General features: G+C 34.1%; 2 protein-coding genes across 2 annotated transcripts in view; one reads left to right on the plus strand and one right to left on the minus strand.

The window, feature by feature from the left end:
• On the plus strand, positions 1–9912 carry HHEX (Hematopoietically expressed homeobox). Its single transcript, XM_077434946.1, has 3 exons — positions 1–588; positions 8579–8835; positions 8912–9912. The coding sequence occupies exons 1-3, from the start codon at positions 147–149 to the stop codon at positions 9065–9067; spliced, it is 855 nt and encodes a 284-aa protein (XP_077291072.1). The 5' UTR covers positions 1–146; the 3' UTR covers positions 9068–9912.
• Positions 9883–27624, minus strand: part of Dhc93AB (Dynein heavy chain at 93AB) — a 27119-nt gene continuing 9377 nt past the window's right edge. Inside the window, exons 26-61 of the mRNA XM_077434938.1 lie at positions 26870–27582; positions 26502–26803; positions 26251–26405; positions 26038–26174; positions 25506–25972; positions 25314–25429; positions 25083–25244; positions 24815–25014; positions 24586–24742; positions 24082–24510; positions 23818–24008; positions 23535–23704; positions 23197–23459; positions 23000–23120; positions 22736–22911; positions 22474–22643; positions 22250–22388; positions 22014–22178; positions 21751–21944; positions 21473–21677; positions 21230–21394; positions 21007–21147; positions 20756–20926; positions 20534–20682; positions 20378–20465; positions 20223–20302; positions 19877–20153; positions 19430–19793; positions 19177–19352; positions 18772–19014; positions 18516–18698; positions 18383–18442; positions 11272–11385; positions 11044–11192; positions 10834–10966; positions 9883–10760 (exon numbers count right to left, since the gene is read on the minus strand). Of these exons, the coding sequence (XP_077291064.1) occupies positions 10599–10760; positions 10834–10966; positions 11044–11192; positions 11272–11385; positions 18383–18442; positions 18516–18698; positions 18772–19014; positions 19177–19352; positions 19430–19793; positions 19877–20153; positions 20223–20302; positions 20378–20465; positions 20534–20682; positions 20756–20926; positions 21007–21147; positions 21230–21394; positions 21473–21677; positions 21751–21944; positions 22014–22178; positions 22250–22388; positions 22474–22643; positions 22736–22911; positions 23000–23120; positions 23197–23459; positions 23535–23704; positions 23818–24008; positions 24082–24510; positions 24586–24742; positions 24815–25014; positions 25083–25244; positions 25314–25429; positions 25506–25972; positions 26038–26174; positions 26251–26405; positions 26502–26803; positions 26870–27582 (7287 nt within the window). The 3' untranslated portion in view covers positions 9883–10598. The remainder of the gene's footprint in view (positions 10761–10833; positions 10967–11043; positions 11193–11271; positions 11386–18382; positions 18443–18515; positions 18699–18771; positions 19015–19176; positions 19353–19429; positions 19794–19876; positions 20154–20222; positions 20303–20377; positions 20466–20533; positions 20683–20755; positions 20927–21006; positions 21148–21229; positions 21395–21472; positions 21678–21750; positions 21945–22013; positions 22179–22249; positions 22389–22473; positions 22644–22735; positions 22912–22999; positions 23121–23196; positions 23460–23534; positions 23705–23817; positions 24009–24081; positions 24511–24585; positions 24743–24814; positions 25015–25082; positions 25245–25313; positions 25430–25505; positions 25973–26037; positions 26175–26250; positions 26406–26501; positions 26804–26869; positions 27583–27624) is intronic.

Genomic DNA, 27624 nt, shown 5'->3' on the forward strand with positions numbered 1-27624 from the left:
AGCTATACATTACAATATTTTGCGTGTCAACTCGTTCAGTACCGATCGTATTGCCTCAGGCGTGGCACACATGTAACGCACGTGGCACACGTGACAGTGGCACGCGCAGAGACATACGTAACACCAGTCATCATCACAAACACACCATGACTTCGAAATCAGCGACCAAGCCATCGTCGTTCTTCATAAACGACATCCTAGACATGAAAAACAATAATAAAAAGAACGATTCGTTCGACGAGCGAACGGAGAGGCCGAGTGCGGACATAAACAATAATAACAGTGAAAAGGACGATCGCTTAAAAAGCACACTGAATGTGCAAGAATCAAGCGTTTTCCGACCGTGTCCAAGATCTACAAACCCTAACGCGTACAGATCTGGGATGTTGCCTCGCTACGAAGACTATAGGAAAAGCGTTGAGAACTTTTACCATAAGAACGCTTACCACTCTGTGAATAAGTACAATCCGCTGAATAGATCTGCCGTTGCATACCCGTCTGGTTATGGTTCTTACATGGGAGTGGGACGACTTCATCTGGCCTCAGCTTCACCCTATCTTGACCCATACGGATCACCTTACAGTAATGGTATGTGAAACATCTATTAATTAATTAATTTTTAACTAACCAAATTCATTTTCTGGTATCCATTCCAAAAAATTTGATAAAATTGTATCTACAAGTATTGACATATTGTTTTCCTATAATCTGGGTATTGCAATTGATCATACGCTTAAATAAAAACCTTGTAAAAAAGCCTAGTAAAATAATACTAAAAGTGTGATAAAAAGTAAACTTTGGTTAACTTTTAGTCGTGCTACTTTTCTCACTAATATGCGATATATATACACACACCTGTATTGTACATGTTTTTCATTAGGTTAAAATAATTATTAGTATAATATTAAATATAGATAGTACAATATTAAAATATGCTAGTATCAATATAATGATTTTCAATGTGGAATAAATTGACGCGAAAATATGCTTATACTACTAGAATAGTCTAAAACGTCGATATTTTAATTCCTTATACGTACAATAAATTTATTTCTGAATTAATTGAAAATTAAATTAATATTATTTTTATAACAAAATGCTATATTCTATATATAAAACGTTGCGCACAAATCAAGGTTTGAATAATTCATAATTTTTAATTACAAATACTTTTTTTTAAATATAGATAAATAAAACACGTAATATGGAAATTTTTTTACACCAGTTGTGGAAAATAACGTCATTCAAATGACCGCCATTTTCGGCCCCTTAATAAGCATTATTTTAGGCGAGCGCTTGGTAAGCAGATTTGCTGATTTCAAGTGGCCTTAAACATCCCTTAACTATAATACTTCCTTTGGGGGCACCTCAAAGAAAGGGTTTAAGTAAACAAGCCAATAACGAAACGATTCAGAAGCTAAAGACCAATATCCGAGCATTACAGCCAAATTCTTTATGAGGCTGAAAATTGTGGTCATTTAAAAGACATAATTTTCTACAACTATTGGAAAAAAAATACAAATTATGGTGCAGACACACAGACTGGTACGCCACGCGTGTTTTTTTTAGATGGTTTTGCACATGCAAAAAACACTAGCATGCCTAATCTATACCATCGCGATCCTTGGCAAAACTCACCCCCTGGAGTCTTTTCGGTGATATTTTATCGTTGTATTGACATAAGTTTGACAGTGATCAGTAACGGTGACTCCCATATTGAAGAAATGTAGGAGAAACTTGTCGAAATAATAAGATCGTACGAATTTACATTGACATGAATACACGCCTATCACATCTAGAGTACACCTAAACGTGTAGTGCCACACCTTTGAGTTTATTCTTACCATTTTATTTAACATTAAACGTTTAAAAGAAAATGTTAAATTTATTTGACAGTAAAAATGCTATGTATTATAACATTTTAATTTAATGAGCATTACATACTCTAACTATGCTTCCACTTCAAACTTTAAATTTAAAATTTTGTTCTTTTAATTTTTAAATTAAATATCTAAAAATACAACAAAAAACTCGCTCAGAGTTATTGTAAATATATTGTAGAAATAAAATGGTTTTGTTAGAAATATTCACGTTTAAGTGATTTTTAATTAAATCATATCAATATTTGAAACCTCTTTCTTTAAATATCATAAGTTATCTGTGGTTTCCGTCGGAGAATGGAAAATATCAATAATTTAAAGTTCGCATATCCATATCAAAGTTCAATCATTTACACCGTCAGACAGAATGATATTACATTATATAAAAATATCTAAAAGATTAATTAATATGTGATTGTAAATACTTCCAAATGATATATGTATATATTGAAAAAATCAAGGAGATTAATAATATATGTACATATACGAAATTCGATTACGAAACCTAATAATAAGACATAAATCCCCCCAAGTTCCAAATAATGAAAATCGCTAATCCCAATTATTATCTTAGATTTATTCTGATGCAACTGATGAATTACATTTTTCGGCGATCGAATACGATTTACCGAAATAAAGCAGTCATACAGGTACTTACTACTATGCAAATAGATTAGCAGCACATATTTAAGCTTCGTGCATATAAGATATCGAACGAATTTACCAATTTGAAACCGTTAGATAGCACTCGTTTGATAAGTGCTGAAACTCCACTTCTCGACTTCAATGTATTATACCTAGTATATATTTATCAGGGAGCCGGTCTCGAATAATAAAAAATAAATTAAAATGACCATAAGAATGAAGTGGTTTATGAAATATAAAAAATTGTAAACACTGTGCGTATAGATAGCGATTATTTATGCCTCAATACATCTAACGGTAGCTGTTTATTATTTAATTGCCGTTGGAAAACACTTGTGGAATTAAAATTCGTAGATAACTTCTTTTTGCATTCTCTCGGATACCATTCTAGCACTTCTTTTGTGCACCTTTCGTCCATTCTTCTAGCCACGTGGCCAGCCCATTGCCATTTCAGTCACTTTACTCTATCCGCTATGTCTATTACTCTTGTCATACTTCTCAACCACGTGTTCCGCTTCCTGTCTTTCCTCGTTATGTCGAGCATACAACGTTCCATACTTCTTTGAGTGCATTGGACTTTGTGTAGAATACATTGATTATAAATAGGTAAACATTTCAGAACTTTCATGGGAATAAATGAAAAAAATCAAAGTAATATACATTTGTAAATAACACCAGATATAATAAAATAAAAGCATCCCTATGAAATAGTAAAAATAATCGATTGATTATAGTTGTATATACATAGTGTTATATTTCATAATTTACAAACTATTGTCAAAATTTTAATCTAAAATCGATAAAGAAACGCTATATTACTTATAAACTTAGCGCATTTTTAATAAAATTGATCCGTTGAATTTCGATCGATAGTTTTATTGTCGCTGTATATCAATATATTATTATTTATCCATTCTGTATAAAAACAAGTAATAAAATTAAATTTTAAAACCTTCAATGACGTAAGCAGTGTAGCGATAAGTTAAGTACATATTAATTTATCTGTATAATTCTATGAGATCCTATAAAATAAAAATTGTAAATAATTCACATACAAAAAAAATACCGCATATGTATTTTTTTCCTTTGTGTTTTTAAAAATTTCAAAAATTCCATTTTTACAAAAAAACTTCAAACACATACATTACACAGAATATTTTAAAAATGGATACGTAATATGTAATGATTAATGAAATGTAAATTTTCAATTGAATTTAATTAAATGATTTCACACACATTCAATGCTTGTAAATCTCTCTGCATTTGAAGTTTAACCATTGTTCTTTATTAATTGTTGCAATAGATAGACAAAATCGCCGTGGATTAATGTAGCTTTTCGGATCAATTCGATAATAATTTAAATTGTTGAAAACACGTATCAAACGAGCATAGCTCATTGTCTCTTCCAATGAAATAAGTCTAAAATGGTTTTTAATATTGTTTTGATTTTATAATAGCGACTTAATGAAAAAATAGCTTTGAGCACTTATTTTTATTTATAAATCTAATATATAATTTCGAAAGAGACTTTGTATGTAAGTATGTATGGAAGTGTCTTTGATTGAAACCTTCGTAAACAAAACAAAGTTTCTGTGACGACCATTGAATTGGTTGAATAGTATATTTTTTTCGATTCAAATAAATTTAATAAAAAAACAATTGAAGTTTTACTATTACATTCGCCATGTTTAAGATGTTTATATTACAAATACTGAGCGAAGCCGGGTAAAACAACTAGTATACTATAATTAATATACATACATATGTAAGTTACATTTGCTCAATATATAAAGTCAATCCTACATATACATACATATATGCAAAACGATTCGAAGAGATATTACCTATGTATAAAAAATATATACATATGTAAGTATAGAGGAGGTATTGACTTCCTGAAATTCACATTCATAGCGGTTGGGTTTTCCTATTTTACACAAACTATATATTATATATATATATATATATATATATATATATATATATATATATATATATATATATATATATATATATATATATATATATATATAAACATGTATACAAAAACATACATATGTACATATGTAAGTTTATTACAGCTATCTGCTTTTAAAGCTTAAAGTTCAATAAATTTTGAATTTGGGTCGTTACATTCCAGGTACATATTACATATGCATTTATATACTTACTTTATATATATACAAAATATATACCTACTTGGGGATTTACTTTATTCTATAACACAAATTTAAGTAAATTAACTTTAAATTTCCAAATGGTTTAAATTATTTAAAAAAATTTAATCTTGTCTTGAAATAATTTCTCTTGATACAATGTATGATAAGAAATTATATATTTGAAAAGATGACTATATCCAAGTATCAATGGATTATTAATCTTGAATTCAATGTCTCGAATTCCAGGAAGTTCAACATATATAATAATTAAAGTAGACCACGATAAGATACGTCTTTAATTTATCAGATATATTATTTAATGCAGGAATTGATCGCATCGATCAATATAATTCTCACGTGGTTTCTTATACATACATATATGTTCATATCTACATACATATACATATGTATGTATAATAAGAATTTATATATATATAACGCTTTTCATCTCAAGCGTCTTCTCGGAATTTTAGGGAGACGATAAACTTGCGGTTTTAAAAACATAATATTGGTTGGACTTAAATGTAAAATAGACAAACTGACTACTGATAAGAGTCATATTGCATATGTATTTATATAATTTATTTAGCGGCATCCGATCGAGTTATATTAACTAGAATTTAACTATTTGATGAGCCAACCTAATACTTCCTGTATGGTCCAACGAAAAACATGAGTAAAGGAATTAAACTCCCCCAAAAATCATCGATATTAATTGCCCTTTAGCAATAGTTCACTGAACAAACGATTATCTACATGTATTAATTGGCTGTGATGAATAGCTTGTAATTTGTTCAATCTAGACAAGATGTATCTGATCCGAACGATACACATAAAAAACATTTCCTATATATCGGCAAAATCTCAATAGATAAAGTAGTTAACGAATGCAATAGAAAATTATTTAGATAGGGCTTTGAGGCAAACAAATTGGCACAACGCAACTTTGGAACAAATGAGATAAATCGTATCTAGCATCTTCGGGAAAACCCATAGTACAATTATTGATCAAATCAAATTTAAGCGATTTAAAAAATATATATATTATGTTAATTCATTGTCGAAAATAAAATTGAATTTTACGTTATCGCAAAAAATACTCGATCGATGCAACATAATCGATTCGTCGTTAATCTGTTTAATAAGTCTTTTATATATGGGTATTACCCATATCTCTACCCCACTCCTTTCCTTTTGGGCATGCTTGGGTATAATTCCCTTGAACTTCGGAGAAACTTCTCATTAATTCGTTTCGTTCTCCTGCTCTTACGTGGTAATACGTCATGCCCGTTGTTGCTGGAGCAGTTGGGGCTTTATGTCCCTATTCACTATGTGCGTGGTAGACATCATCATTTGCTGGCTGTACCTCCTGCCCGCACAGTCCTTTTTCGAATGGCTCCTATTCCAAGAGCTATCCGACTTCTTAATGAAATCGTTGCTGCCGAGACTGAATGTGATATTTTCCACCTTAGTGAGCGTAAATTGTCGGAAATTACTCTAACCCATTTATCTGGTAGTCTGCGCTCATCATTGTTTTCATGATTGATTGTGATTTATGAGTGAAATTTTGATTAACTCTCTTCCATTTGGGCCTTACAGGGATGTTTTGTATTTGTAGTTGTTTCTTACATATTTATTGAAACTGGCTGTAGGTGCAAGGCATTCCTTATGCTATTTTTTATTTGATATTTTTACTTTATCTGTTATTATAAATGCTATTTTTTATGTATGTATGGATGTATTTATGTTTATGTTTAATTGTTATTTTGTTTTTTTTCTTTTTTGTGTTATATTTTTTGACCATTGTGGCGCTTTAGGAATTCCTGTTATGCCACAATGGTCTGTTTAAAAAAAAAAAAAAAAAATAAATATACATATAATCCTCTTCTTTTGTGATATATTTATAATCATAGATATAATTCATCAAACTTATTAATGCTATTGTGTCAAAATTAATAGATGTGCTATGTACAATGAATGCCCTTCATATTAAAATTTCTCAACATTTATATGTACAAAAATGATTAAGTATGTTTTGAATCAATACTAAAATTGCAAATTATTAATCAACAGGAACCGTATTCGTTTTGGGCATTGATAAATTTAAAAAATGTTGATTGTGCACCCACTTCCAGCTTATGGATTTAAAATTTATCAATCTAAATATTGCTACATGAATCATAATAATATTTATAGAATGTGTTGGAAAATTAGAAATATGAAACAACAGATGCTTCCGGTATGATATTTTGCATCCGTACATTCATTTATATTTTAGATTCATTCATGGCAAAATTCTGATAAAAAAAGAATTGATTTAATAAAATTTTCATTTCAATCAAATTAATGATTTTCAAACAATTTTATATTTTCTTCTGAAGAAATATCTAATAAAAATAATAATTTATAACCCGTCTCAAGATACTTCAATATTTGCGAAATATTTTCGTTAAGCTTACATACATATTAGTCATATTTCAATTTGCAGATTATACAATATTAAATATAGAACAATAGATATTTACAAAAATATAAATTACGACATTTTCGGTGGGATTAATGAAACTACCGCTTTATTGGTGTTGATGGTCCTAATCCGATTTTCAATTTTTCCAGACCAATCAATCAGTATCGATCATTGCGAATTAGTGATAACGTTCAAATCCATATTTTAAATCTTCCGCGATAACAGAACCTTAAGCGGCCACACCTCACTTAATGGTGGCTCGCTATTATTCATCGAGAAAAATATTTTAAAAACAATTCATAAAAAAAAGTATTTATATTCAGATTAATTGTGTTTACTATCTACATTGACGTTTTGAAGTGTGATTCAAAACTCTTCATATCTCGTCTTTTTTAATGTCAGGGTGTGACATTTCAATTGTCGTTACAATTATTTTACAGCACATATTAAAGTGTTTGGATTGTGAGCGTGGTGTTGAATCAAAAACTGGTTTATTACTTGGAAAATGGCTAATTTCCTTGATAGTCCATACATATCATGCAAGAAATGCAATTCTCCTCGAGTCAAAAGATGCCGCCATTGTAAATCGCAGTTGATGATAACGCAATTTTATCATACATAAACTACATTACCTTTCTGAAATGAACCAAAGTGTGCGTCAGATAATATGGCACATGGGAATTTACACAAGGAAAACCAATTACATAATAATAACTGATATTTTAATGAATATGGTAACTAATCCAACCTTTAAGAACTGACATTGATACTACAACATTTTTCAATGATCGCTTAATTTTTCTGAAAGAACGAAACCTCTGCACTAAGTCACAATTATATGTATTATGGATGTTGATATTATAATAATTATAGTATGTATCAACTTATCTTTCCCAACTTTTGTCTTTTTGTCCCACGCATTTATCTTTAGTTTTGTTTTATAAATTTTTTACGGAACTAGAATATTAACACTTTATCTTACATATAAATATTCATTGGCCTTATAAAACATTCATCTTTCATACATTGATAGTCAATGGCCACTTTCAAAATCACTGGCAATAACCGAGTGAAGCTAATAAATAACTTGTTAAAAGAGAGTGCACTTTTTTCGTTGATATAATAATACGCATTTCTTTGTATTTTAACAAAAAACAAAATTTATTAAAATAGGCCTTGAAAAAAATTATATCAATCAAAACTTTGAGAATCTTTTAATGCCGAATATATTCGTTGAAGTGTGTATCGCGATAAACACTATCAACAATACACCATTCGATCATTGCCCGAGATTAGTATTCGGTAATTAGCGTTTTGTTCCAACTAATAATAATGCTCTTGCCAAATTACTGATTAATACTAGTACTTTACAAGTAATATTAAGTAATTAGACGTCTTATCTTTAAATTTTTATTTTTAACTTTTAGCCGTCGACAGTCACTCTCAGTGGGGTATGTTACCGGGCATGATAGGTGGATATGGATTAAATGGTTACCACCCTTTGGGATATTCACCATATCTCAGACCACTCCCATTATCATCATTGGCCAAAAGAAAAGGCGGCCAGGTGAGATTTACACCGCAACAGACGCGAAACTTGGAGAGCAGATTCAATGCCCACAAATACCTCAGTCCAGAAGATAGGAGACTATTAGCAGTTCAACTCAAACTGAGCGACAGACAGGTATAGTCTTAACCAAATAAACCTCGGGATGTTATTTATAATAAAAACATTATTAAATTTCAAAAATATATTTCAGGTTAAAACGTGGTTCCAAAACAGACGCGCGAAATGGCGCAGGGCTAACAATATTACAACAAATGACGACGCAGAAAGTGACAATCAATCCGATGAAGAAATAACTTCCAAAGATGAAAACGTTTATAGATCGAAAAAATCTCCCATATTAGTATAATTTTATTTGACTGATCTTATTGAGATTATGCTTAGAATCTATATGTAATTTTAGTATGCATATGCATTTCACTAACTTAAACAGTTGCGTGTTGATCTCGCCATATATACATATGTATGTATGTATATGTATGTTCCACATACGAAATGTTTTGAAAGGATGATACTTACCATTTTGATTGCGTGTTTTGAGCATTCAAATTAATTTATAATTTTAGTTTACTATACTTTTAACAATCGCATTTATAGATTAAAACTTTCCACGATACAAGATAAGTGTTCAAAGAAAACATCGATTCTTTTCAAATGTGACCGTAATCTTTTATATCGATCGAGTGCGTCAAAGTTTAATAATATGTAAGTCCCACGAGACGGCAGATCAGATTTCGAATTGAAAACAATCCCACAGTTTTCGCAAATCGCAAATTCTACAAGCCTTAACGCTAACCCCGAACTTTTACCTCATTATTTGAATAGCCATTGATCAACTTTGTTATCGACTATGGAATTAATTAAGCTTCCTGTCGGTACGACGTCTCGATAGTCAAATGACACATGATCAAGTGGCACTCATCGAATAATTGACAGGCTTTTAGCCATTGTCGAAACCATGTCAACGACGTAAACGGTTCGCCATCACTTTACTTAATTGATCATAAGTGTTTCGAAACAGAAGCGTGTCATTGTAATCAAATTTCGTTAGTGAATAGACTACTTCTAATCAACGCATTTAAATTAACCAAAAATTAAGTGTAAATATGTAAAATTGTTGAATATAAGCTTTATTTTCTATAACTTGACAATAAATTGTATTTATTTTTTTAATAAATTTGTGCATTTATTTTAACATATCCTTGAAATTCAGCACCAAATATCACACTAACAGTAAGCTTGTACATAAACAAATTTAAAATGCGAAGTCAGAGGCGTAAGCATCAACTACAAATAGTAAGTATCAAAATGATTTAAAATAGTGTAAACCGAAATAACAATGAATACCTACATATAAATTTGACCTTACATAGTTCATACTAATATTTGACTAATATCCAAAAAATATGACGCATCATCATCATTAATGACAACCATTGCTTATTCACTGCTAGATGCAGGCCTCTCCAACACACTTCCATACGTCTCTGTTTTGCGCAACTCTCATCCATCTCACCCCACATATTTTTCTAATTTCGTCCACCCATCTCCCTTGCAGTCTTTCACCCTTTTACATTCTCTCGGGTACTCTTCCGGAACTTCCCTTGTCCACCTTTCGTCCATTCTTCTAGCTACATAGCCCACCCATTGCCATTTCAATCTCTTCACTCTCTCCACTACATCCACTACCCTTGTTGCACTTCTCACCCACCCATTTTATATCTCTCCTCGTTATGTCAAGTATATACATATAGCGTTCCATACTTCTTTGAGTGAACGTGTTTATAAAATTTAAAAAAAATATAACCGCATTAAGAAATCAATGTGTGCATTTCTACTAACCTTAACTACACCTCTGTGCAAACTAAAAAGCATGCAAATTAGACTTGAAGCAACAGTGCAACTCCTGCTAAAGTCCATTTCGAAGGCTTATCCTTGGTCTTGAGATTGAATGTCCAGACATACGTTGGTCCTCTTGTGCGTGTTTTATACACAGGACATTCGTACATGTTGCGCAAATCCTGCTTGTCTTGAGTTATCGCCTATAATCAACCACTACATATGAAATCAATTCTACACAATTAAACTATTGTTTTATTCATAAATGACACCTACTCGGATATTTATAACTGGCATTTGGGGAAACAACTCTTTGAGTCTCGAATCCATAATGATTCCAGCCTGGGCGTCCCATCTAGCTCCTTCCATCATCAGTCCATGAACATAAGCACCATCCTTGGGTGCCGTTCTATATGAAAATGAAATCCTAAATTTTAATTATATTCACTAAACTTTGTATGCTAGAAATACGACGTGTGTATTCACGTGAAGTCTTCTTTATTTTTCTTAGTCACATCACATTGCAAACACATTTTATCCAACGGTAATTCATTGCGACGAGCTGTACTTTGCATGATTGCCGTCAGCAAACTTTGAGGATTGAAAAAACCAGCCAACCACACAGAAGATGGTAACTAAAATCAATTAAAACGCTAGCTGGCATATGTGAAAAGGTTTTAAATAAGAAAAAGTATCTATTAAAATTAAACGTACTACGAAATCCGTAGACCACGTTTCCAATTCGCGCAGACGCAGTAAAAGATCAACAAACCATGACGTCAAACCCAAAAGCGATGGATATGCTCTCGAAGACCACACAGGAGGCACCTAAAATTAATATTCAAAGAAATGTTTGGTTTTAAGCATACATGTTCCGACTTTTGTAATGACGTGTGGCAAACAGTCTTATTAACTGATTGTCGATTGGCATTATTGACGAGTTGGCATTAGTGTCGGCCCAAGCGGAAATACGCGACGGTCGACAGAGTCAGCGAAAAGACGACGTACGTAGAAGTTTGTTCTCGTACGCTCCGCTGAACCACCACGTGCAGATTTTACATTTCAATAAACTACATCAAACCATTATCGAAGTCTTTTCCATGATGGTCACTTCGAACCGGACACCAGTAACCTAGGCCACAACACCAAACGGACAAACCAATAGGAAAAAACGTGGTCGAGAAAAAATGGATGTCAATTAAGAAATCGGTATCGTTCCTTTGTTACTATCCATACCTTTCCAATACTAATAACATGTTTGCTTCTATTTCAGCAATATATTGATTGATGTACAGAGGTACATGACCGCGTGATTGACGCAGAAAATATATAAATAAAAACATAACCTACAAAGACGCATGGGACACAGAGGTAATCCAAAATTATCGGAACGATCACATAAACATCGTAAAGGATATTCAAGTAAGTGAATGTATTCAATCTCAGGCAATCTGTTCAAAAGGCAATCATGTGGGTAGGTCAGTTTTAAAATATGTTTTAAAGTATAACAATTAATTAACGCGATTGTATAAAATAATATCGCGCTACGAAGGAATGTTTCATCGGTCGCATCGAATTTCGTATTAAAAGTGTAAAATCAGATGTAGTGTAAAATTAGCAAAGCACGTGGAGAATTATACTTGTAGCCCCAAAGTGGATTAAATCAAGTACATACCGGTATATTCATATCGGTAGATCTTTGTTTCTTAATGTGTGTAGAAACACCCTCCCCCCCCCCCCTTCCACGATAAATGTGGAATTATACTTGTAGCCCCAAAGTGGCTTAAACCAAGTACATACCGGTATATTCATAGCGGTAGATCTTTGTTTCTTAATGTGTGTAGAAACACCCTCCCCCCCCCCCCTTCCACGATAAATGTGGAATTATACTTGTAGCCCCAAAGTGGCTTAAACCAAGTACATACCGGTATATTCATATCGGTAGATCTTTGTTTCTTAATGTGTGTAGAAACACCCTCCCCCCCCCCCCCTTCCACGATAAATGTGGAATTACACTTGTAGCCCCAAAGTGGATTAAATCAAGTACATACCGGCATATTCATACATCGGTAGATCTCTTTGTTTCATAATGTGTGATGAAACAGTGGTGATTTAAAATAAATCACAAGACTTGTAGCCCCAAAGTGGTTTAAATCAAGCACCCACCAATTTAGGGTTGTTATTTCTTCCAAAATATGTTGGATAGATTCTGGTGATAATAGTTAAAGTAGAATATTAAGATTCACGGTTAATCATTGAATATTATTACCTTATCTCTACGAATAGTTCAATTGACAGCTATAGTAGAGAATAACTGTATTTATGAGACGAAATAGTGCAACTTTCTGAAACAAATGTCAAGTGCTGAAAACGAGGTAATAGAAGCTTCGACTTCCCAGTCGCATAAAGGTCGAAATCCAACTAGGGACGTAGAACCTATTAGAGACAGGTCAAGCTCTAGAATACATCAGACTCGAAGTCAGACTCAATCGATAAAAACATTAGCGAAAGAAAATAAAGTAGAAGTTACAATGACGTCAATAGAATTAAGGTATTCGGGCGCGTTTAAAAGACTACAGGAGAAAATAGACAGAATCTCCGAAATAAATGAAGGACAGTATCAATTTATTGAAAAAGCATACGACTATCTCCAAAAACTCCATTATGAGTATTTAGACAACATCACAGATATAGAGCAGGCGGATCAAATAGACGAAGAGTTCTACATAATCACAATGACAATTCAAAATCTTAAAGCAGCATTAGAGAGACAATCCATTCAAGATTGTAAACTGAAGGTAGAGCAAGCAACAATTAAATTTGCTAGAGATAAGTTACCGACGTTAACCATTCCCACATTTCAGGGAGATCCATCTGAATGGCAATCGTTTCAACAAGCTTTTAAGAATATAATAGGAAACAAAACGGAATATTCGAATGTCACGAAATTGCAATATTTGCATCAATCCTTAATCGGTCCCGCTTTGGCAGCTGTATCAGGTTTAGATATTAGCTCAGACAATTACGAAATAGCTTGGAGTATTTTAGACAAGCAATATAATTTACCAAGACTTAATCTCAAAACTAGGATTAATTCACTTTGTGACTTAAAATTAATCACAAGAGAATCACATATCGAATTGAGAAATCTATTGAATCAGGTAACAGTGTGTATTAAAAACATTGAATCGTTGGGTTACGCGAGAGAAATTTTAGATCCATGGGTAACATGTTTAGTTCTAAGGAAATTACCTTTTAATATAGTAAGAGACTGGGAAATATCGCTGGTTAGCAGAGAAATGCCACCATATGAAAGTTTAGAGACATTCTTGCAGAATAGATGTAATGTATTACAATCTACTGCATCTGTAACTACGGTGAAGGAATTCCCTCATAGTCGTCAAAGAATCATGAGAACTCATGTCGCGAACAAAAACCCATCAAGTAAGGTAAACGCATGCGCATTCTGTCGAAATAATCATTTCATAGGCAAATGTGATAAATTCAAAGCAAAATCCAGTATGGAAAGAAATGAATTCGTTAAATCTAATAACATGTGTTTTAAATGTTTAAATTCATCGCATAAGATAACAAATTGCAAGTCTAACTATAATTGCTTAAGGTGCAAACAAAACCATCATACTTTGTTGCATCAGGACGATACATTTAGTTCCAATAATACGGGAAGGAAGTCAATTAATGCTCATTCTACTCATTTCTCTCAAAGGGAGATAATTTTACCGACGGTACAAGTAGACATTATAACGTCCAATGGAACGGTCGTTAAGGGTCGCACATTATTAGATTCCGGCTCACAAGTCAACTATGTTACCACATCTTTCGCTAAGAAGAATAACTTCAAATTAGAGAAAATCTCTCAAAAAATTGTAGGTATCGCTAATCAAGAAAGTAGCATTCGTCACATCACCAAGGTGACCATAAGGTCTTCAACCACTAATTACTCAACCAAAGTGTCGTGTTTGGTATTACCAGAAATTACTGGCGAAATTCCAACTGTGAAACTGGATCAACAGTTAATTTCAATACCAGCGGGAATCAAGTTATCAGATCCCCTTTGGAATAAACCGACGCCAATCGATTTATTGCTCGGCGCCGAGATTTGCGTTCATGCTATGAAAGCAGGAACCATCCAGTTAGGAAAAGGTATGCCTATCTTAAAGGATACCGAATTCGGATGGACAATAGTTGGTCCATATCCCGAAGTAAATAATGCTCCAGGGAAGAGCCACATAGGCTTAAGTCAATTAGACAGTCACATTCAAAACTTTTGGATGATCGACCAGGTTCCTATGGTAAAACATCAATCTCTTGAGGAGAAAAGATGTGAGGAACATTTCCAAGCACACACATCACGAGATAAAAACGGTAGATTTTGTGTAGCTTTACCATATAAAAATTCCCCGGTAGTATTAGGAAGTTCATTGCACATTGCGGAGAAAAGACACAAAACTTTGGAAAGACGTTTTTTAGCCAATAATAATTTAAAAATGGAATACAATAAAGTTTTAGAAGAGTATATAAATTCAGGACATATGTCAGAGTGTGAACCTCCGGAGGCACATGAGGTTCATTGTTATTCACCTCATCACGTCGTAGTTAAGGAGTCTAGCCTTACCACTAAATATCGTGTAGTTTTTGATGCGTCCGCAAAGACAACGTCCAATATCTCACTAAATAATATTTTGATGGTGGGACCTAGTGTCCAATCAGATTTGTTAAGTTTACTACTCAACTTTCGACTCCATAAATACGTGATTACTGCGGATATTAAGCAGATGTACCGACAGATTCAAATAGCAGAGAAAAATAAAAATGTACAATTAAATCATAATTCGTTATGGTGGGACGGCCCTAGTTGGTTGAAATTAGATGAATCACGATGGCCTCGAAGACCTCCTGAGATCACAATAGATCTTCCAGAGAGAAGGGTAGTCACTAACGCTACCCTTGTGAGGGAAAATAATTAGATAGATAAATATTCTCATCTTCCAAGACTCCTTCGAGTTTTATCATATGTTCGTCGGCCACTAAGGAATAAACAATTAAACGTTAAAGAAAATAACGAACCGTCCGCTTTCGAATTAAAAGATGCTTTAAATAATTTGATAAGGTTATCGCAAATGGAATCATTTCCATTGGAATATCGTTTGCTGAGCAAGGGACATCCAATTCCCAGTAGCAGTAAATTAGCTAAATTGTCCCCTCTATTCCATGAGAATTTAATTTGTGTTGGAAGTAGACTTCCTCTGGGAACAACTCTATCAACGTCACCCATTATCTTGTCAAATAAGCATAAACTTACACACATGATTGTCCGAGATGCGCACTTGAAATATATTCACTTGGGTACTCAAGCCTTACTGTCGTTATTGCGGCAGACCTATTGGCCATTGGCCGGACATAATACTGTCAAAGGAGTGGTGCGTTCATGTGTCATTTGTTTCAGAAATAAACCACTGTCACACAATAGATTAATGGGATTGCTCCCGCTTGAACGTACCACTGCGAATTTTCCTTTCAGTCATGTGGGGATAGACTTCGCAGGACCTTTTCCTGTGAAGAGTGGTTGCAATAAGAATTCTAAGATAATTGAGGGTTACGTTTGTGTCTTTGTGTGTTTTTCCAGTAAGGCAGTTCACTTGGAACTTGTCGGAGACTTAACGAGTTCAAATTTCTTAAATTGTTTAAGAAGATTCGTAGCCAGACGTGGCAGGCCCAATACGATATATTCCGACAATGCTACTAATTTTGTCGGTGCAAGTCGTGAACTCGTTAATTTAGTAAAATTAATTTACGAACGTCCTCATGAGGAGAAGCTACTACGGTATGTAGCCTCCGAAGGGATTCGTTGGAAGTTTAACCCGCCAAGGGCGCCTCACATGGGAGGGCTGTGGGAAGCAGCGGTTAAATCCATGAAGATTCATTTAAACAAGGTGTTAAAGGCCACCACCTTAAATTTCGAATCATTTTGTACGGTATTGACTCAAATAGAAGCTTGCATGAATTCCCGTCCTCTTAGTCCCTTGTCTTCGGATCCACTAGACCTTTTACCCCTCACACCTGGACATTTCTTAATTGGCAGATCCTTACTCGCTCTTCCAATGGAGGTTAAATATAACACTAATGTCCATGCCAATCTGCTTCAGATACAATTGACCACAGCAGCATTTTGGAAACGTTGGTCGGCGGAATATTTACATTCTTTGCAGTTACGACACAAATGGAAGAAGGACTCGAGCAACAATCTGAGTGTGGGTCAAATGGTCCTGTTAAAGGAGGAACACATGCTGCCAACCCGATGGGTCTTGGGTCGAGTCACTAAATTGTATCCCGGACCAGATGGCAGAGTTCGAGTCGTCGACGTCTTTACTGCCAGCGGAGAGTTTCGTCGGTCCAGTCATCTAGTGGCGCCATTGCCGATTCTACCACAAGGACCACTTGACAGGAAGGAAGATCAGCAAGAGGGAGGAGAAACAGCAGCTTCAATTCCGTCAACTTCGGTAGCTTAGTTTAACCCGAAGACACTACCCCTAACTCATATTATTTATTAGATGTAATCATGAGTTTAAATCATTCAATGTTAATAGTAGTACTCCGTAATTCACTTTAATTGTGTTGTGTGTATAATTTAAGCTATTTTCATTTTAACATTCGGCAGTATATATCTCCGAATTTAATCTAATCATTTTGTCTTTATAATATAAGACTTGTCTCATGTCATCACTCGGAAGGATTATATCCGAGTTTAAAATAAACTGTTCAAATTTGACAGTTAAAATTAGATTCATGATTTGTTAATGTTAGTCTCCAAGCCACACTTAATGGAGCATCTTAAATTATTTCATGTCTACTTAATTATAACCTGCCGGGAGTCATCCGCAGGTCTTATGTTTCTTGTTATGAAACCATAAGTTAACTCTTACTGTTTATAGTATTTATGTGAATCATAGAATAAGTAAATATTATAATACTGAACATTTCGATGTTTAACGTAGAGACATCTATAATCATAGTTCGCCTTCATTTCCTGCTTGTAGGAATGAATGAATGACTTTCCAATTTACTTTTAATTTAGCAATGTTTGTGCTACTTGTTGATGAAATCAAGTTAACTTAGGAGCATTACACTCACTAATCAAGTTTAGTTGATCGGTAATAGCTGATCTGTCTTGACAACTGTAACAGTGTCAACATTGTATTGTCTAAGTTAACATCAAGATGAGGAATGCTTAAGTTTTAAACCATATACAGTCCACTCTCTCTTCTTTAAAGTAAACTTATCTTGTAATGCTTATTCACAGCTTCAAAGGAGATTTCAAAAATTTTAATGTAAATAGAAACAACATTCGCCAGAGGTATACCTATAAGTTGAAATATTACTGAACCAATAAATTGATTTTATCCTCACACTGGATGAGGCAAAGGTTTCATTATTCACCCTCTATTTAATTATTTTAAGAACTATGATTTATTGTAAACGACTCGTCAGTAATGCTGTAACTCTGTAGAATAACTGTATTGTTCAACAGTTTTCCTATGTGGGACTATGTTCCGACTTTTGTAATGACGTGTGGCAAACAGTCTTATTAACTGATTGTCGATTGGCATTATTGACGAGTTGGCATTAGTGTCGGCCCAAGCGGAAATACGCGACGGTCGACAGAGTCACCGAGTAGACGGCGTACGGACAGCTTGTGTTCCGTACGCTCCGCTGGCCCACCACGTGCAAATTTTACATTTCAATAAACTACATCAAACCATTATCGAAGTCTTTTCCAATACATTAAAAACAAATTATTACATACTTGATCGAGGAAAAGAGCATTTTCTAAGTTTTCCATATCTGAAGTTATCGTTAATTCTCCCTAAAATAATGAATCAATTTTTACTACCGAAAAATCATACAATTAACTGAAAATCCAAACATGTTGTTATTACTTTCAAACCAAGATCTAATTCTTTTAAAGATCGTTTTAGTTCGCTTGTTAAATAATTCATACGTTCGCACTCTTGGAATGCCACGATAACATACGGTGTCCTTTCCTCAACTTTTCCCATTATTTCGACCATGTTGAATTCTTCCGGTACCTTTTCTATGATTTCGTCTAGCAATTGCTTAACCTGAAATGGAACAAAACAAAATTAGAACAACGAAACGATACAATCTAGGCATGCAATGCGGTAACACACGAACTTTGTCTTCACGAGTTACGGTTTGTGCACCGGAACTTCCGGCGTCTCTCGGTTGCATTTCGAACACTGTCCTAAAAAGACTTTCACTGGTCGTCGTTAAAAATCCAATTTCAGCATTAGGATGAAGACCGTACAAATAAGGAGACTCTGGTGGCATAGCATCATCGATATAAGCGTGATATCCCACATAATCAGTATTTGGAGGCGCAAAAAAGCCTGGAGCTAGTTGTAATTCCCCATCAACCTGCAAAACGGCTAATTTTTACTTTATTATGAAAATTGAATAAATCATGCCTAAAACAAAATTAAAGTTCAATTTAAGATCGAATTTTGAACAAATTCAATATAATCACTAAAATGTAAAAATATTATGTATGATAACACATATTATATGTATAAACCGCACCAATTCAGGTTGCATAAGCTCTTCCAAATAAGATATACACAACTTTCGGTCCCAATCGTCTGTTATATGACCGCCATACATAATTTCGCCGAAAAGGTATCTCAAGTCTTCCCAAGGAACTTTCGAATTAGCCTCCAAATAATTATACAGCACAGATACACTAATATTCAAATCACCTAAACTCAATCACGTTGATTAGCTTCAATGCAAATATTATATGTCTATAAATGATAAATCATTCATCAAAACTCACCGACATTAAAAGGATAGACTTTGTTCCAACCTTGGGGACCAAACTTTCTCCTTTCGGCGACTACTGCGTGGAAATAGCACAACGAGAACAGTATTACTTTAAATTCTGCTTCTTTTCCACACATTTCTAACGTTTCTTGATTGAAGTTGTCCAACGCCTTGTGCAAATTAGCCTGCATTCCAGTGGGTGGTTCATTTGTAATTTTAATAGAAGATTCCAAAATTCCTTGGGGAATAATATGAGCAGCAGCCGTTGCAGCTGGCTCAGCGCTCATGAAAACTCTGTAATCTACATGAGATCCGAACGAATACAATTCCAAGGTTTTTTCTAGGGAGGGAAGCCACTTTTTCACCAAATGAATATTCTAAAAAAAAACATATAATACATTTTGATTTTATGCGTCATTATTTTATCATTAAAAGTACATAAATTGGCAATAATGCGCACTTGCAAAATAACCCAATGGCCATTTTGAGCAGCAATATCCATGGCTCTTTCGGCTACTACTTCTTGTCCCTGACCGAGGGATACATTATGGAAATTACCACTGTCAGCAGTAAATCCTAAAGTCTTTCCTAAGGCCTCAACGTCCTTCAAAGGATTCACACCAGGAGATAATATGAAGAAAATCGGCGTAGAAGGACTGGTCTCCTCAAAAGACTTGCTGAATTCCACGGTTCTATTCTCTACATATTTAACACCCATTTTTTCTTCTATGAATGCTCTAAATTAAATACAACATGTTGAATTATATTAAGTAAACATAATTATCATCTATGAATTATATACTAACGCCATAGCATAAGTCATTCTATCCGGTCTTAGTGCACGCAACATGCACAATCTCTGTATTGGAGTTTTATTCTTCCATTCCTATTAAACGTTTCAAAGTTATATAAATATACATATGTTTAGATAAACATACTGTTTAAATAAATTTAGGAATACCTGTGGGAATTTTTCTCTCTCCGGACTGTCCATTTCGATCAATTTCTTCCACCGTTTCGATGATGTTTCAATGTCACGATCGAGATTTCTGAAAAAAAATCAAACGCTTTAAATTTAGCACAACAAAAAATATTTTTACCATCTTAAAATTTTTACCTAAAGTCCTCCCTTCCAGATAAAGAACATATTCCACCCCAACTCTGATTAGTGAGAAAATCGACCGGACTAGTTACATGTGGTTTTATTGGAAACCTAAGCAGGAAGTCAAGTTCAGCCGACGTAATCTCTTCACTTCTCAGAAGTATCTGTCATTAATTGTAAATAAATGAATTCAAACCACATTTTATCAAACAACGAAAATATGTTTATTTTATTTACTTGAAAGGTCATCTGAGAGGAAAATATCAACTTATCACATTCGAATAGACCCCTAGTGGTATATTGGAATACGGAATAGCTGATGCAGTCGATTAAATTTCTAACTCTCGCTGCAACTTCTTCAGCTGGTTCAGCTTTCGATATAGCCTTTTGGAAAACTACACTGAATGCCTGAAATTATTTTAGACAATATCTCAAATACGAAACTTAATACCAAACAGACCGATATAAATTCCATATAAAGAAGATACCTTCAACGAAAATTGATAAATTGGATTTATAGTATTCAAGTCGTTCAATATAAAGTAGAGCAAACTAGCCCTAGCAGCTGCTGGTCTATAAAACTCCCTCGCTTGATCGATTTGATGAGAAGTTATCTTTGCCTCGGCGACCTAGCATATGTATGTATGTACAAAATTTAATTTACTTTACACATTATTTTTACAATACATAACATCTTCTAAATAAAACCACCTTTCTTTCAATATCAGCGGCTGTCTTTTTTGTAGTTTCTAAATTTTCGACCAAAGCAGTATCACCTAATATGTTTGCACCAGCTGAAGACAAGCGAGATAGTAAATCATCTTCCAAAGCCTTCAATTGAATTTTGAATTCATTCTGTTGCTTTGTCAACTCGGCCTACGAGATACATACGTATTATTGACTATAAAAAACCATTTTAAATTCGATAATATCACATTGTCGCTTCGAGCTTACTTTCAATTCTTCTAAATCGGGTCTTTCAGCTTTAACAACTTCAGCCAACAATTGATCTTCAAGACCATCCCGAGTTACAGTAAAATTTACAAGAGTAGTTTGAGCTTGCATTTCTGGCTTATAATGTGGATTTGCCAGCTTCGAATGCAATATTAAACGAAATTTGGGATTATATTCCACTTCCTTATCGCCAATTTTGATAGCCCTGGAATTTGCAGCTCAGCTAACACACATTTTGATAAAAAAATATATATTTCTATGATAAAATAAAAACTTACTTTCCTTTCTTGATTAAATTTCGTCCCAAAAGTGGATCTAGAACCGGATCAACATTTTCCCCAATATTTTCAACCAAAACCGTGTCTCCTTTATTTAAAGCTTTTTCAATCGTATCCAAATAGCCTCTTTGACCTAAACGTATTACATTGAGAAAATCTCCATATTTTTGTTTTATCCATTTGACTCCCTGGAGCTAAAAAAAATGCAATATTACAAATACGGCATTATTTTATATTTATAAATAGGGTTCGATCCTGAATACTTGTGGATCTATCATCAACGGCCATCTATCTGAATTTGAAAGTATTGTTGCATTTTCTGTACTCATCCTGTCCGATGGCAATCCTTCGTTTTGCCACATCGCTATTTGGGTATCATCAGTGAGAAGTGATAAAGGATCCAAATTTTCAGTTATTGGCAATGGTGGCTAGAAAAGCAATAGATATGTAGTTCTAAACTCAATTTCAAAATTTGGATAAAATGGTTTAAAAATAATACCTCAAGAGTTTTCAAAAAAGGCAACCACATTTTATTGAGCAAATCCAATCTAAACTGCTTCGTGAAACAACCTACGTATGATATGAAAGCAGTCACGAGCAATACATCTCCTGGCAAGGTTGTACTCTGTTGCATAAAACTGTAATATAAAATGAATTTTAATCAACTATAGTTCAAAAACTCGTTATTTTATTATAAATATATAATAATAGCGTCAAATTTACTTAGCAACTGCTTCAGCCCATCTAACATTTTCACTAGCTAAACCACCAACAAGTCTATTAGCTAACCGAATAGTGCAATTCGTGGCATCAGCTTCTTGCTGACATCGCATTTTCTCTAATGTAGCTTTTTCAAAGTCAGCTGTCAGTTTTGCTAATTGTTCTTCCAATGACTAAATGACAATTCAATTTTTATGTACAGCCGCATATGGATCTACATACATATGTACATTCAAAAACTTTTAGTCTGAATACAAATACTTACAACAACTTTTGCTTTGATAACTCTTAATTTCTCGGTAGCAGCTGCCAATTCAGCATTCGCTTGAGCCAAAGCCTTCCTTTTTGGTTCAACGTCGCAATACACTTCATAAAACTTTATAATATTGATAACCCAAGCGCAAAGACCAGCAGCAGCAGCTGATTTTGACTTAACAAATTCTATAAACGAATATTTAAATTTAAAAAGTTTATTTTAAAAATCAAATCCAATTCATACAATATGTATGTATGTAAAATATTTATAAACCTGGTTCAAACTCAGGATCTTTTAAATATGGAACAATCGCCTTCGTTACTTCAGGGTGGATATTTTCTTTGTCATAGTTTATGAGTGCGTCGAGAAACCAATTAACATTACCCATGACAATCTATTTATTGCATGAAACCAGGTTTTAACGCAAAACAACATTCAAATATAATATTAAAAAAAAATCATTTCTGTACCTTAGCTGATTTCCAGCTTCTGTCTTTGGGTATCTTGCCACCTGGAGCCAAAAGTACCATAACAGCGGCAGTAACGTTTGTAACAACACCTGGGGGTGATCCGAATGATTTCAACTCAGTCAAATTTGATTTGTTCAACGTATTCAAAGCTTCTTGAGCTGCCAAAAGCGCAGGTTCGGCTTTTACTAAATCTGCTTCGCAATCTTTCTGCTTTTTAGATACTTCTTCAGCAATGACGCCAACTTTCAACTCTTCCTCATCGGCTGAAATTTTTAAATTCAATTTGAAATTGTTCAGAAATTAAAATTCTATTTCCTATTTTTAGATCTCGATATTACCTATTGCTTTTTCAGTTTGAACTTTTTCAGTTTCAACTCCTACTATTTCTATAAGAGCATCTGCTGCTTCATTTTTCTGTTGCAACTCTATTTCTTGTACGGCAAGCTTAGCTTTCAAGGCTTCCACTTGCTCAGAAGTACTCCTCAGCTTCTCCAAGCCATTTTCTAATCTAAAATAAGTTATTTATTTAAAATAAGTTAAATACCACTCAAATAAAGCTCAACAAATAAAAACGAAAACCATGTGAAACGTATAAGAGGTTAGTAAAAAAATAGCACAAACCGTATAACTTTTCCTCGAAGCTCAACCGACTTTTGAATTAGCAACTTTGAATACAAACTAATCTGTTCTAAATAACTTTTCGGTGTCGTGTAGTTATATCTCCTTTCGTTGGCTAAATATAGTTTTGACATCGAATTCACAGATGTGTGTGCAAATGCCATGAATCTTCCTACTGAATCTCTAAAATCAGCCTAAAATAATTTTATTTATAAAAAAGGATACAAATGTTTTCAAATTTGAATAATGTACTCAAATATCACTCACAGGAAGTTCTTCAACTTCAGATAGAAATCTAACAGACACTGAAACCAGAGCTTCTTGAGGCCATTCGTGGAACCAATTAATAGCGGTACTGTTAATAATTGCCGGAAATTTTCTCGAACGAACTCTTAAAGTGGAACCGACAGGAGAGAAACAAAGTACAACTTTCAATTGCTTTCGCACTCGATCTATGAAAAACTTCCAGCAATTTTCTCTAGTGTCTAATAGTCCGGCGCCTTTCACTTCATTTCTGACCCCAGCAATTATATTTTCCACTTCATCATCCGGGAAAAGATCTGGAACTTCTCCGGATGCCAAAAGATCGTTAATTAACACCAAAAATTGCTCGTTTGGCACTTGAGCATCAGTCATCAAAAACATGCTACCAACATTCTTTATTCCAGCTTTCATATAAAGTACAGAAAGTTCACTCTAAAATAATTTCAATATTAAATACATTATACATACATATGTGTTTAAGCAAAGAAATGAGAATTTCTTTCTCACCTTCAAATCAGATACACTATAACCTTTTCTAAGTTGAATTTGAAACACCTCCAAACTAGAAATGAAAGCTGCAAGTCTCGATAGAGATTGTTTTCCAGAACCACCTACTCCGACAAGCAAAGCGCTCCCTCTAGGACTCTCAAGTATACGATTTATACTGAAAGTAGGAATCGAATCAAATAATTTAATTACATCATAATAACAATATACAAATCATCAACAAAATTACCGGCAAATGTGCATCATTGCATCTTCAAACAATACTAAATTTATAGCTGCAACTAAATCGTTGTAACTCACCACTGCCTCTTGTAACAACTTATTGAGCTGATCCCAAGTAGCAATCGGCATGTATTTAGGTTCACCGATACCTCCAGCAAAATGACAATACACATTCGGCCTTTCGAACACTACAGCTTCATCCACTTCCTAAGACACATACAAACGTTTAAAAAATAATTATTGTAAAACAATTCCTAATTTCATACTAAACACACATCAAAGTTCTTTTTGCAGATATCCATTTGTAATTTCAAAAATGCGTCAATATCTTTATCATCAGTCAACTTATCCCCGTACACTCTATGGGTTTCATGTAACCACAGTCGTATTAGATCAGAAGGAATATTCAAACAGTCGTTTGTACTGAACAATAATCCCTAAATAAGGAGAAGAATGCGATTAGTAATTATCATTAAATCAACGAATTATATTGAGAATATACATACCTGGAATACATTTGAGAAGTCTCTCAAATTGAATATGTAATGAGACTTGATTGCTGTCGGTAGGAAAATTTGACTCACTTTATTATGGAGCGCTATTGAAGCTGCCACCACATTTGCTAAAATTCGATCAAAACGTTAAATTATCAAATTATTGAAATGTTCCAACTCATTTAATAAGATTCACATACTCACGTGCAAGTTTACTAATGACAGGTGAAAAACGCAATTCTATATTAGCAAAGTGTTGACTCAATATTGAGTGATAGATTGCTGTCAAGGCATCCGTGCCCGGAAAACTCACAGCAAAAACGCAAAAATGCCTCTGAAGTCTGGGATTTATGGTGAAACTTCCCGAAGTGGGATTCATGCATGATACATACTGACAATTATGAATGTCTTTTAATGCTAAACGACTTCTGTCGTACCAATGACTGTAGTCGATGTGTTGCCTTATTATGGTATGAGGTTGAACAGTCCCGTAAGTGTCAACTTCAGGCATATTCATGTCATCAATAAAATAAATTAGCGTTTTGTTACCCGGAGGACCGTAATTCCTGCCAGCTTTCTTTTCTAAAGGTTTTTCCAACACTTTTTGTAACATTTCAGATGATGTGTAAAAGTTAAACGGTACATTTGCTACCGCATAGTTCTCTGAAAGTCTATTCAATCACATTAGTAATTTTTTTTTTATTTATACCTCAAGTTAAACGTATTATAAAATTACCCAGTTAATTTTTCATTGACTAAAACTGTTTTACCACAACCTGCATTTCCTACCAACATAACTGGATGCTTCTTTTCCATTAAAAGATCCATGAAGTAGCGCAACCTTATCGATTCTGATGTTGGAACTAAAACTGCCTACAAATACATACAAAATGCGTTTAAAACCAAAAAAGTTATTTTGTATAGAAATGTTTATTTCAATTTATATGACCTGTAAAGGAACATCAGGATCCAACTCAAATTTGGGCAAACGTTCAGTCCATGGAAGGAACTGCTTCGTTTCAGTATCGACATAGTAATCAAAAACAGTACCTCCAGCAGGAAATTTAACCGACTTAAATTCATTTATCCACCATTTCGTAAACTCTGTTGAATACAAATTTTATCCCAAAGTCAGACATTAATAAGTCGATCGATGAATTATAATATAAAAGTGATTATTTTGAGGAGAACGATACTCGCCCACACGATAGTCCACTGCTTGTTCTTGGAACATGGCCGATCCGAAAGCCCAAACACACGCAAACACAAAGTACAATTCGTACCATTCCTTGGGACAATCTGGAGGAGTGTGGGTCGGATTCAACAAACAGCCCATTAATTGGCAAAGCATTGCAACGTGAGCCATCTCAACGATCGGTGTAATTTTTTTGAAACGAGTCCTCACATTTTCTAAACAGGATGGTATGTATTTGTCAAACAGTATGACAAGATTCGTCTTTTCAGCTGGAATCGTGCGACATTCAATCCAACTGGTTACATATCTATCAACGAAAATAAAATTAATTGCGGTCAAACTGTTCTTTGTTGTGACGGGAAACGCTACTTACGGATTCCATCCGAGATCTTGAGGATTGATATATAAAATTCCAGCACGTGACACAGTAGCAGGAGTAGCTGTTCTTAAATTTGAAATTTCAAATAGTAGTCTCATAGCCGGGGTTAAAGCAATTCTTTCATTACTCGCTAAAGTCAACACTTTGTTATCGTCCATTACTGTATTAAGTGATTCAATCCACATAGGATCAATATCCCCGTCCAAAATCAACCACTTGGGATTGTCACCTGTCAGATTGGCCTGATCTCTCATGATAACGGAAAATAGTCCATCTTTCCACTCACGTGTGGCTGGATTGATTATTCCGAACAACTCGTCGTTCGTCACAGCTTTCGGATTTAGATCATTGTAAATCGGTTTCTTTTTAATGTTTTGATATGTTCTAAAGAGCGTCTTCCAAACTTGAGTCTTCCCGGTTCCGGCATTGCCCACGATGAAGACAGAATGACGCACTTCTAAAAGCTCTTCCAGTTGGACCACTTTCAATATAAAATTATCTTCAGGCTGCAATGCCAGATCTAATGCTGCTTGTTTGACAGTTCTTTCAAAATCCACATCCCTTTTTCTGGGCACCTCTAGAGCTGGAAACAAATCTCCAATGAGACCCAAAAATACTGGCATATCATCTGTAACGATTTTTGGAATATTGAAATCACGCAAGGCTCTCATTAAAACTTCTTCTTCGGGTCTTCCTGGATCACCTCTCTAAAATTCCATTCAATTAAAAAAAATCCACAAAAAACTGCT

The sequence above is a fragment of the Arctopsyche grandis genome, chromosome 7 (assembly GCF_051622035.1).
Source record: "Arctopsyche grandis isolate Sample6627 chromosome 7, ASM5162203v2, whole genome shotgun sequence".
Lineage (NCBI taxonomy): Eukaryota > Metazoa > Arthropoda > Insecta > Trichoptera > Hydropsychidae > Arctopsyche > Arctopsyche grandis.